The sequence below is a fragment of the Myotis brandtii genome, unplaced genomic scaffold, assembly GCF_000412655.1.
Source record: "Myotis brandtii unplaced genomic scaffold, ASM41265v1 scaffold782, whole genome shotgun sequence".
Taxonomy (NCBI): domain Eukaryota; kingdom Metazoa; phylum Chordata; class Mammalia; order Chiroptera; family Vespertilionidae; genus Myotis; species Myotis brandtii.
The window spans coordinates 201,490-214,199 of NW_005371138.1; the positions used below are offsets into that span (position 1 = coordinate 201,490).

General features: G+C 50.6%; 1 protein-coding gene across 2 annotated transcripts in view; it reads left to right on the forward strand.

Annotated features, from left to right (window-relative positions):
* INSC (inscuteable homolog (Drosophila)) overlaps positions 1 to 12,710 on the forward strand; it is a 121,539-nt gene that overhangs the window by 74,695 nt on the left and 34,134 nt on the right. For both annotated transcript variants that reach the window (XM_014530965.1, XM_014530964.1), the window contains exon 7: positions 4,119 to 4,244. In XM_014530965.1, the coding sequence (XP_014386451.1) occupies positions 4,119 to 4,244 (126 nt within the window). The remainder of the gene's footprint in view (positions 1 to 4,118; positions 4,245 to 12,710) is intronic.

Genomic DNA, 12,710 nt, shown 5'->3' on the forward strand with positions numbered 1-12,710 from the left:
CAAGATTACCCTGCACCCCAGCTCCTCTATTCTTCCCACCACCAGTCTACACACCCCAGAGCTTTGATAGCTTAGCCCAAGTCTGTCTGAATAACGCATACTATATACAACTGGGCTCTGAGCCCAGAGCTTTCTATAAAATTAAATAAGCTCCAGCCAACAGTGATTCTGCTAGCTCCAGCGAATCCCGGCTCCACGCAAAGATGAGTGCTGCTCTTGGGTCCTCGGCGGTCACTTCAGGGTGGTCCCTGCCACTGATTCATCTCACTCACTCACTGTCTCATTCCTCCTCACCCTCCCACATATTCCAGCACTTGAGACACCATCCTTCATGAGGGTAAGAGACGCCTTTCTAACCAGGAACCCTTCCATAGCGTGCCGTCACCTGGTTGTCCAGAACTGGGTGCTAGGCCCTTTCATTTACATGAGCTCATTGACTCCCCCCAAAACTCCATTATGTAGCTATATCATGACCCCATTTTTGGCCAAAGTTAACCAGCAGCAGAACCCGGATTTGAAGGATTCCCTCAGTTTGGGGTCAGAATTGCCCCCCTTACTCTCCCAGTAACTAAAAATGCTAAGAAGGCCATTTTTTTCCCCACAGGCCTGGAAAAGGATGTAATGAGAAGCAAATGCAAATGGGAACAGAGGCTTAAATATACGCTGGGCTCAGTGCTTCCTGAGCCAAAGGAAAGCGGCCACATTGATCCTGGCTTTCGGCCTGCATTCTTTGGCACCATTTCTTCATTGGTTATTCTAGATATAAATGATCTACAGCTATCTATCTATCTATCTATCTATCTATCTATCTATCTACCATCTATCTATCGTCATTTATCTCATGTATGATTACCAATCAATCTATCTATCATTTTTCTAATGTCTGATTATCTATCAACCTATCAATACTAATAAAAGGGTAATATGTTAATTAGACTGGGTGGACCGGGCATCTTCTGGATGTCTGACTTTCTTATGGACAAAGCCACTGAGGCAGAGGCAGTTAAGGGGGATCAGGCTGGCAGGCAGGCAAGCGCTTAGGAACCAGTAGTCCTAGTCCCAGATTGTGATAGGGATGTCCGACTGCTGGTTTAGGCCCAATCCCTGTGTGAGATCGGGCCTAAACTGGCAGTTGGACATCCCCCGAGGGGTCCCAGATTGGAGAGGGTGCAGGCTGGGCTGAGGGACCCTCCCATGCATGAATTTCATACACCGGGCCTCTAGTCTATTATTTATCTACAATTATCTATCTATCTATCTATCTATCTATCTATCTATCTATCTATCATCTATCTCTATCATGTATATAAAAATAATCCTAATATATAAACAGCCAGGGTCTGTCACCACCTAAATGTCCAGACGGACAACCGAACACCAGGCTAGGATCCCGGCCGGCGCGGTGGAAGTCAGTCCTGGGTCCTGTTGGCACAGCGGGAGTCAGTCCTGGGTCCTGGTTGCCCGCTGTGTGGAGGTGGGAGGGGTCTGTGGGAAAGGAGCCATGCTGCCATCAGACTGGCCTCTTGGTCCCTTCTCCCACCCTCAGGCTCTGGGGAACCAGAGCCATGCTGTGATTGGACTGGCCTCTTGGTCCCTCCTCCCTGGCCCGCAGGCCCAGGGAACCAGAGCCATGCTGTGATGGCACTGGACCCTACCCAAGGGGTCCCGGATTGTGAGAGCGTGCAGGCTGGGCTGAGACGCCCCCTGAGTGCATGAATTTTCATGCACTGGGCCTCTAGTATTTATATAATATATATGATTAAGTATAAACACAGACATATATAAATGCACATACCTATGTAAACATGCATATATAAATATTTAATCTGGAGGGAGGTCATTAATGACTAGCAGGGCTGTCAGGAGGGGCTTCCCACTTTAAAGGATAATTTGATTTTACTTCAGTGGCTCTCTGAGTGAGGCCTTTAAGTGGACCCTTCATTAGATGTCCCAGGAACTGTGGAAAAGCAGGAAGGCAGGGATGGGGGGTGTGGAGCAAGGACTCAGAGGGGGTGCTTGTCCTATACTGGAGCAGGTTTTCATCGGAGTGAGGCTGTGCATCTGAAATCAGAGTTCTTCACTTTGACCTCAGATTAGGACAAAAGTGCCTGCTCCGTGCCTCTTTAGCCTGCACCCCCCATGTCACTGCACCTTTACCCAGGCTTCTTCCTGCCTTTAACATGATCTGCCTTCCCCTGACTCATCGTCCATCAGACCATGAGCTCAGCGTGGACAGAGACCGAGACTGTGTGCTCAGTGCCCAGCACAGAGTCTGGCACATAGTAAACCATTCATATTTTTTGGCTGCTTGAATGAATTTACCAGTCCTAAGATATGCCCTTTCCCAACACATGAACTACCTCAAAAGGAAGTAGGAATAGAAAAGTTAAGAATCACTGTGAGCTGACTCTAAAATGCCAGGATTTATAAACGCCCCCGCAGTGAGACACTTTCATCTTGGTCCCTGCAGCGATAAGCCATAAACGCTGAGAATGAAAAGGCCCGGGAGCCTGTCTTTATGATGTGCCGGGGGAGGGATGATGTGCGATGACTCATTTCGATGAGTCTGTGTGGGAAGTCTTCACAAGTTAAAGGTGTTTGCGTGAGCAGCTCTCACAAAAGGAAAAGTACAGGCTCACCTCAAAAGCCAGGCTGATTGGTCCTAAAGGTTTTTTTTTTTTTTTTTTTTTCCTTTTACGAACAGGAGTGAAGGAGTTAAAACAAGGATAATGTGGATTTGGGGTGAATTATTTCACCCATCTGGACTTTAGTTGTTTCATTACAAAATAGGAATAAATTGTAGCATTAATATAAACAAAACTCCTTTTCTTCTTCTTCTTCTTCTTCTTCTTCTTCTTCTTCTTCTTCTTCTTCTTCTTCTTCTTCTTCTTCTTCTTCTTCTTCTTCTTCTTCTTCTTCTTCTTCTTCTTCTTCTTCTTCTTCTTCTTCTTCTTCTTCTTCTTCTTCTTCTTCTTCTTCTTCTTCTTCTTCTTCTTCTTCTTCTTCGTGTGTGTGTGTGTGTGTGCCCTTGACTAGAATCAAACCTGGGACCCTTCAGTCTGCAGGCTGATGCTCTATCCTCTGAGCTAAACCAGCCAGGGCATAAAACTCCTTTTCTGCCTGTTGTGGTTGGGAGGACCTGAGAAGTAATGGGTGTTTGTGGCAGGGCAAGAACCAGCAGTGGGCCTCTTGGCTTCAGACTTATTTCTAGAAGCTATTTCAGGTGACTGAAGGCTTGCTCCGTGGGGGGAGTTACCAGGCACCTGGGAGCAGTGTTGAGTGGAGTTGAGCCTAGTCCTAGCAAACATGCCTGCCCTGGCCCCTGGCACTTGAACCCCAGAGCATCTGGGGACTCCCACCTCCAGTTTAGACTATCAAGGGCGACAATGTTTCTGGAGCGAGCATGTTACTGCAGCATGCATGTGAGCATGGGAGTGTGTATGTATGCGTGTGTGTGCAGAGGAGAAAATTATTTTATCTACCACCTTCCGAGGTTCTCTGGCTGGTGCCCTGTGAAATGGGCTGACAAAAGACAGATTAACAAGGGAAAAACGAACAGCAGTGTATTAGTTCTTACACATGGGAGCGCTCAGAGATGATTAACTCAGAGTTGGTGAAAACTGGAATCTTAGCAAAGGAATAATGCATTTTTAAAGAAGTGACAAGACAAAGAAAAAGGACCCTGAGTCTCTGGGGCAGCAAACTGTGGGAAGGCAAATATCTGGGGAACCAATTGTAGATAAAGGCTGGTAGGAAAGTTTGTTGTGTAGATTCCTCTGATGCCATTCCCGGCTGACAAAGGTCTAAAGTTGTCTCTGGTGATTAACTTTGTCCTTCCCGGTAGAGAGGAGAGGGGGGATAATTTCATAAATGTATGTCCTGTTTTTAGGCAAATAGAAGGCTGGCAGATATTTTTTCTTGTATCTGCTTCTTCCCAATTGTCTTCAGTTCAAAATACTCCGTATGCCAAAGTGGCATATTTTGGGGTGCCCTCTTCTGCCACCCTGCAGACTCAAACCATCCCTGCCGAGTGAGGAGAGGTGTCAGTTATTTATTTTTGAGTCAGCCCAGGAAAGGTCACATGGTAAGGTCATGTGCCATTTTCTTTTTCTTGGCAGGAGGGTGGGGTCGTAGCCCTCTTCAAGGTCTGCCGGCAGGACAGTTTCCGGTGTTTGTACCCCCAGGCGCTCCGCACACTGGCCTCCATCTGCTGCGTAGAGGAGGGTGTCCACCAGCTGGAGAAGGTAAGAGTGCAGCTGGCTGGGCGGGGCCTGAGGTCCCAGGTGGGTAGATGGGAGAAAAGACCTCTTGGTGGCCACCTGGGCCTCTTCATGGAACAAGTCCCCGAATCCCTCCTTTTCTGAGGCATCATTCGGACGGGGCTGCTGGGATCTTGGCCATGGGAGGTGATGAGATGGGAAGGGGATAGGGACTGAGGAGCTGGACCAGGAAAGGCAGGGTCCAAAGGGGCACTGGGCACTTCCTGGGTGGAGTGGAACAGAGTCAGTGGGTGGAACAGAACTGGAGGCAGCAAGTTGGGTGGGAGTGGTGTCCAGGGTCAGGGGGTTGGTTCTTCACTCATGGCAGGACCCTAGGAGGGGAGGATCCAGCTCCTCAGGGGACAGAATGGGCAAGAGCATGGTGGGTATTAGGTGCCTTGTCAAGCAGGTGGGGCTCCACCAAAACTGGAGACTAGACAGTTTGGGTAAGAGAAAGTGAAGCCTAAGTTCAAGCATATGTCAACAAGGCACAGGGTTGGGTGGGGTTACCAGGGGTGGGCAAACTTTTTGACTCGAGGGCCACAATGGGTTCTTAAACTGGACCGGAGGGCTGGAACAAAAGCATGGATGGAGTGTTTGTGTGAACTAATATAAATTCAAAGTAAACATCATTACATAAAAGGGTACGGTCTTTTTTTTTTTTTAGTTTTATTCATTTCAAACGGGCCGGATCTGGCCTGCGGGCCGTAGTTTGCCCACGGCTGGGTTAGACCAACCTAGGCAATGTGACCAATTCTGGCCATTGCACTCACCCCAGTTTGTAGGGCTGGGGCTGCTCCTCCACGGGGACCTGAGTGGGTCTGAGCCTGCAGACGGGTCCTCAGGGACTTTAGCCAGGAGGGTAGGGGAGGCTAGTTTCAAGGAAAGATGCTGAAAATGTTTATGGAAGAGAGGTAGAAAGGCCTGGTGTGTCCCGGTGACAATTGTGGTGCTTGCAGGGTTGTGGGTAGGTACCTTGAGCCTGTTCCTGTGACTGGTCTAAATGGGGATGGGCCAGAAAACTGCTTTCCTTTCTCTGCGTCGTGTCCCACAGGCTGGTTCAGGCTGCCCAGGAGACTTGCATTCTCCTCCAGCTTCTAAAGTTTGGTCTGGACTCCTGGACAGATCATCCTGCTTCTTCCCAAATGTACTCAGCTTGTCAGACAGGGTCACAGCACCACGGGCTCAGAGGTGCTCTTAGCTGAGGATGGAGGGTATGTGGGGAGTCTGCTCATGGTATGGATGAGAATGCTGTGGCTCAGAATGGGGAAGTGATTTGTCTGAGGTCACACAGCCATGTGGTGGAGGAGCGAGTGCCAGCCCTCTGGGCAGAGCGCCCCCTTCCCACAGGGTGGGAAGCCTTGGTATGTGTGTGCTTGCTTGGATGGCCAAATGGAGCAGGGGGCGATAGTGAGAGAGACAGACAGACAGAATCCATGGAGTAAACACATTAGGAGTCTCCAGCTTCGTGTGCTGAACAGTCCTCGCTTCTTTTGAAAAGTCTTCCCTTGGACACTGGTAAAATGGCCCATGGGGTGTTCTCATCTTCTTTCATGCTGGTTGGCAGGGTAAGAGGAGAAAATAGAACAGACTAGAATCATAAGTTCTCCGATTTCTTGGCTACAGAGAGTTTGCAAAGCAGCAGGAAATGCTCAACCTGGGTAAGAAAAACAGCAGGGCCTTTTGTTTAGAGTGGAAAACCTTTACCAGAAGGCTGGACGCTGGAGGCAATGTAAAAATATATATATTTTTATTGATTTCAGAGAGGAAGGGAGAGGGAGAGAGAGAGCCAGAAACACCAATGATGAGGGGGAATTATTGATCGGCTGCCTCCTGCTCGCCCCCACTGGGGGTCAAGCCCACAGCCGTGACCTGCTGGTTCATAGGTCAATGCTCAACCACTGAGCCAGGCTGGCCGGGCCAACTGGCACAGGAGAAGGTGTCCCTACCTGGGCATTTTCCTCTCCAGGTCCGATTTCTTTCCATACATAGGCTCTCATTCCCACTCGGTGCCTGGCAGAGAGGGGATGCTTCAGGAGTGTCATGAGGGGGAGAGCGTTCCTTGAGAAGAGCCCCCGTGTGGTCAGAAACAGCAACTACATTGTATGGCAGCTGTAGAGCTTACAAAGTTAGCATTCTCCTTTCATTTGATGTTGGCCTCAGTGTGCAAACATCCCCATTGTGCAGATGAAGAAACCAAGGCCTAGAGAGGTTAAGTGACTTATACAAATGGCATAGCCCCTAATGAATAGTCAGCAAATATTTATTGACTATCTGCTGCTTGCCAGGCACTGTTTTAGGTGCTGGGAGAATAGCAGTGAACAAAGCTGACAAAAGCCCTTGTCCCCATAGAACTTACATTCTAGCGCAGGCGGTGGCACGTGACGGACGTGGGCCAAAGTCAGCCTGCTGCCTCTTTTGCTATTATCTGACCTGTGAGCTAAGAATATATGTTCTTTCATTTATAAATGGTTGAAAAAATTTAGAAGAATAACAGCATTTTGTGTCACATGAAAATGATGTGAAATTCAAATTTTTGAGTCATAAAGATTTACTGGAACACAGCCGTGATCCTTTGCATAGGTGTTGTCGTTGTCTGCTTTTGAGTGATTTACTCTGCGGCCTGCAGAGTAAAACCAGTTTACTGTCTGGCTCTCTGTAGGAAGTGATGATGGACCCCTGTTCTATTAGGTCATCAGGCTATCATGGTCACATGCAAAGGACAGTAACTAACATGTATGGAATACTTGCTTTGGGCAAGCACTTCACTAGGCCCCTCCTTTCATTGTGTCACTTAATTGTTAACCTATTGGTGCAGTGAGAAGAAGGGGAGACTCAGAGAACTGAGCAACTTGCTCAAGACCACACGGCTAATACAAGGCCGGGCAGTAGTTTAATTCCAGCTCCGCTGAGCCAGAGCCAGCCCGGCTGGGACCCACTGTGTGGACAGGACTCACATCCCATATCGTGAGGCCCATGTCCACACTCGTTCCCCCACATGACGTTGCTTCTGAAGCTGTGGGAAGTTCTGGACACCCAGGAAGGGCCTGGGAGTCCCCTGCCCTCTGCCTCTGTCCCCCTCCCTTGCCCGGGCCCTGCCAATACCCCTCTGTGACCTGGGCTGCCGATTGCTGGTTCCGGAGGTTCCGCTGAGGTCGGCTGTTGTCAGTGTTCAGGGTAAAAGGTGAAGTCCAGGGACAGGGTGGGGCAGTGGGGTGCCCAGGGGCTCTCGCCAGCCCCCCACCCACCAGGCACAGCGTGTGCCCTAATTAGATGATGTCAAAGTCCCAGCCTTCCCCTGATTTCCTGGCCTGGCCTCCTCAATGAAGCTCGATTAATTCGTTGGCAGTGAGAAATTGTGCTGGACCTGGTGCAATTCTTCTCTGTCATGCAGCTCCCCTTTTCCCCCAACATTAAATCACACACAGACCTCGCTGTGGAGGTGTGGGTCTCGACAGGTCGCCAGACACCCCATCCATCTCCAGCCCCGCTGTGTGCCGGGTCGGGGCGTTTGCATGGTCATAACTTCATCCACTCGCGTCAGGTCGCTTAGTCATCCGCGGCTTCTTTCTTTCTGTCGTCCGGTCAGTCACTGTAACTTGCTCACTTACTCGCTCCCTCACCCGGGCAATCACCAGCTGATCACACCCCGGATTCATCCCTTCATTCCACCTTCGTGGGGAAGCAGCCAACGCGGTGGGAAACCAAGGCCTTTGGGAGTCAGGCTCTCCACCTAGGAGCTTGGACATGTTGTCCTGGGCGAGTGACTTGCCATCCCAGAGGTGGGGTGTCTTCATCAGTCCAATGGGCATGATGAAACCTCCCCCCTGGGCTGTCGGAGAATAGGTGTGCAGTAACGTGGTGCCTGGCACGCGCTGGGCACAGATGAATGGTAGCCATTAGGATTGTGCCAGGGACGATGCGAACCGCTGGGGTTAAACAAATCAATGGCCTTGGGAAGATTCCCGTCTGGTGGAGAAGGGAGTGTTGGGTGCACCAGTAGGAGGGGCTAGCGGGTCAGACACCGCCCAGGGCGCAGGATGGAGAAGTTGGGTGGGGCTTGAGCCCGAGTCCTCACAACTTTTCCATTTTACAGATGAGACCACTGAGACTTGGAGGCTGTGTTCCCTCAGCTCATGAATGTAGAGCTTAGATCTACACCCAAGTCTGGCTGGTTCTAAAGCCCGTGTTCTTCATCCTCTGTGACCCTGGGAAGAGCCGGCCTTCTGAGGTGGGGACGGCAGGGAAGGGCTCCCTGGCACCAGGCTCTGACTGTGGGCCTGGCTGGGGGCAGAGGTGGAGATTCCCCAAGTGGGGATGGGGGTGGGGGGTGGGACACCAGATGTCAGACACAGCAAAGGCCTCCTCAGAGGTGTCTGAGGGTCCGGTCTTCCATCCTTTCTTTCTAGAGGCCTGTCACCCTGGCCACAGATCCCCCACCATCATATTCTCTCTGGAACAGTGAGGTTCAGGAAGCCTGCCCTACCTCCCCTGTGTCCTTGGCCGACAAGCCCCCCCGCATTCCCCAGTCCCCAGTCCCCATGCTGGGCTCTGGGGAGGAGAGACCAGCAGCTGCATCCCCTGCCTTCCGGGTGGCCACCCGGGAGAGGCCCAGCCTTGCAGACAGCGGGAAGGCTGTCCCATGGCCCTCAGAGGCCACAGGCCAGTGGCCCCACCTCTGCCGGGGGCTGGGGAAGGCCGCCCGGTGAGGCAGTGGAGCTGGGCCCAGAGGGTCACGGAGGAGCTCCCTGGCAGCCCAGGGGAAAGTGACCTCAACAGACCAGAGACTCCGCAGCTGCCCAGTTGGCCAGTGGGGCGCTCAGTCTTTTGGAAGCTCTGTGTTCAGTGAATTGGGAGAGCACAGGAGAGGAGGCGGTGTTCTCTGAACCACACCTCAGGAGGAAGAGGCGAGGGCCAAGGACCAGGAGGGGATTGGAGGGGGCTGGGGACTAGAGCAGGACTGGGGGCTCTGGTCCAGGGGGGAGGCAGGGATCTGAGGGGCACGGATCTTCACATCTAGGGCCATAGGGTTGGGGGGGCTCTCAAAGCCCAGTGCTCAGACAGCCTCAGACACAGCCTCCAAGAGTCCTAGGAATTGCTTCTTCCAGCCGTGAGACCAGAGACCGTCTTGCTTTCAACAGAGCTTCCTTTCATCCCCTCCCCCTCCCTCCTGTTTTAGTTTTTCAAATAAGGAGTTCACTCTGTGCTGGAGCCAAGGGGAGAGTTTAATGAAAATCGATGAAGGAATTAAAGATGAGCAGGGGGCAGGAGGGGAGAGCTAAATTTAAAGTCTGAGGAGGAAATCATTAGAGGAGAGGGGTGCAAAAACTGCTCTGTCTCCATGCAACTCCCTCACTGTTCCCCTCACCTTGTTTCCAGAATGGAGACAGGGAGGCCTGGACCGGCTACTGAAATCACAGAGACCCCGGGCAGGAGGGAGCGGGGTGCAAGGGGGATGATGGGGAGGGCCCGATGCTCCAGCACCCACTCCCTGTTAGGGTTGCAGAGGGTCAGAAATAGGTAATATTTGCAAGAAAATAAAACAAAACCGAAAAACAAAATAGTTAACCAGTTTTCCTTATCCTTTTGCTTATTTGACTCTCAAAATCATTTGCAAGGAAGGCAGGGAGAGATGGTCATGGCCATTTTATAGAAGGGAAAGTTGAGGCTGGAGGGCATAGAGACACCAAGAGAGGCAGAGCCTGGGCTGGGAACCCCATGCTTTTGTTCCCAGCCAGAGGCTCAGTTTGCTTTAACTGCCCTGGGGTGGGGGTGGGGAGGCAGTTATGCAGACCCAGGGCAAGACAGCTACTTCATGTTGATGGAGTCAGTTCTAGTCTGTGAGGCTGGGTAGGGAGACAGGAGCTGTGAATGCCAGGAAAGAACTATTTTCTCTATTTGACTTGCAGTCCTTCTTTACCCAGGAGTGAGAGAGAAGGTGAATGCCTTTGAATGGAGATCCCAGCTGCCTCCTCACTCCTCTTTGGGGCCTAACTCACCTGGACTCATCAGCCTCTTCCATCCCTCACACCCCATGGCACAGGCCTTCAGCCGCCCTGGGAATGGGCTGGGACTGTGCAGAGAACCCCAGGGTGCCAGCTGTGTGTGCTGTGACTGGCCAACAGGCAGGTTGGAGTGGAGACTGCCACTGTCACCTTCCCCAGCCCTGCAAGTGGGGCTTTCTGGGGGGGGGGGGGGGGCGGCCGGCCTGGCTCAGTGGTTGGGTGTCACCCTATGAACCAGGAGGTCACGATTCAATTCCCGATTAGGGCACATGCCCAGGATGCAGGCTCGATCCCCAGTGGGTGGGGGGTGGTGTGGGGGGGGGGGGGGGGGGGGGGGGGGGGGGGGGGGGGTTGTGGGGGGGGGGGGGGGGGTGTGGCTCATTCACTTCTCCACTGCCAAGTCTCCCAACCTCATCCATCTTTCTTGAGGGGCGGGTAGTATTTGAAGGAGGCCAGGATGAGAAGTGAGAACATTAGGCACACTGCCCCGCCTCCCCCGCCTCTCCCCGCGAAGATTCACGCTGAGATTACCGGCCAATATTGTTCAGACTGAAGGAAGGCCCAGGTGTTTCCGGGGCTGCACCCCAAACGCAAAGTGCAACCTGAGCGTGGAAACGGCATGGCGCCACCTGGCGGCCCGAGTCAGAAGTGCAGCAGCAGGCGAAGGCTCCGCTGGGTCAGGGCTTGAGGTCCCCATGTGCTGTGCAACAGCGGCCTTTGGTGGACAGAGGCGGCAGTGGCAGCCCTGCCACGCTGCTTGGGGCTGTTTTCTCCTGAACTAGCAGGATGTGGACTCTGGTCTGGAACCAAAGTCAGGGCGGGTGTGTCCTGCATGTTGGGGGGAAAAATTACAAATTCAAGTCAACAGGGGATTCTTCCTATGGAGCCAGTCTTTTTCAGGAGGAGGATGTGGATACATCTTGTAATGTAATAGGTTTCTAACTTGGCTCCCCCCAGAAAGTCTGTCCTGGACCTTCTCAGAGCAGAACCCTTAACCCAAATCCCCCACTTCTCACTGGAAAAAATCCAGACCCCTCAGCCGACAATGAAGGTGCCTTAACACATTGCGGGCGGATCACGAGCATTCTCGTGTTTTCATATTACACAGTGTTGTACATAAATGTTGAAGGCACGCCTTAAAGTTAAGTACCCATTGCATTTTGAAGTTATTTATTACATGTTCTTACAAGCTAATATATTTTTAAAGTATAATACTTTGTAAAACGTTTTTTTACTCGTTTAATAGAAACTTATCTGGCCACTGGGTAAAGCTAGCAATAAAACTACTGGTGCGCATTAAGAACAATGCCCCAATTCTGACCTGCTTGGGTGTATAGTAATTTCTCATGATGGTTTTAATTTTCTTTCTTCCTGATGAGTAACGATTTTGAGCATTTTCCTTTATTCTTATTGATCATTTGGTTATTGTCTTTTCTGAAATGTTGGTCTGAGACTTTTGCCCATTTAAAAATTAAGTTGTTTGTCTTTTTCTTATCCTATATAATAATCCTATATAATAAAAGGCTAATATGCAAATTGTCCCTTCAACCGGGAGCTCAACTGGTTCAGCCAGGGGGTGGGGCCGGCCAGCTAACTGCCTACAGCCCCTCCCCCTGGCCAGCCGCCTCCAATCGGCCCATCCCTGATTGGCTCCCCCACCCCCAATTGACCCCCCTCGATTGGAGGAGGGGCCAGCCAGACCCTACCCATGCACGAATTTGTGCACTGGGCCTCTAGTTGAATTATAAACTTTAAAAAATATATTCTACATGTGAGTCCTTTGTCAAATATATTTATATATATGAGAGAGAGAGAGAATATATATTTTCAGCCAGTGGTTTGATTTTTCAAAAAATATACTTTTAAAGAAAATATATACTTTTATTGACTTCAGAGAGAAAGGGAGAGGGAGAGAGAGATAGAAACAACAATGATGAGGGAGAATCATTGATTGGCTGCCTCCTGCATGCCCCACACTGGGGATCAAGTCCAAACCAGCACCGGGAATTGAACCATGACCTCCTGGTTTATAGGTTGATGCTCAATCACTGAGCCATGACAGCCAGGCTGCTTTTTGCTTTTTCATTTTCTTAATGGTGTCTTCTGATGAATAAAAATTCTTAACTTTCATAAAGTCCAATTTATTGATATTTTCTTTTGTAGTTAGTATTTTTGTGTCCATTTAAGAAATGTTTGTTTTTACCAACTCATTGATACAGACAACAGACTTATGGCTGCCAGAGGGGAGAGGGACTGGGGGCTGGATAAAAAAAGGGAAAGGATTAAGAGGTAAATCTTGGTAGTTACAGAATAGTCACCAGATGTAAAGTACAGCATAGGGACTATAGTCAATAATATTATAATAACTATGTATGGTGCCAGGCAGGTACTAGACTTATTGGGGGGAATCACTTGTAAATTATGATTGTCTAACCACTAGGCTGTA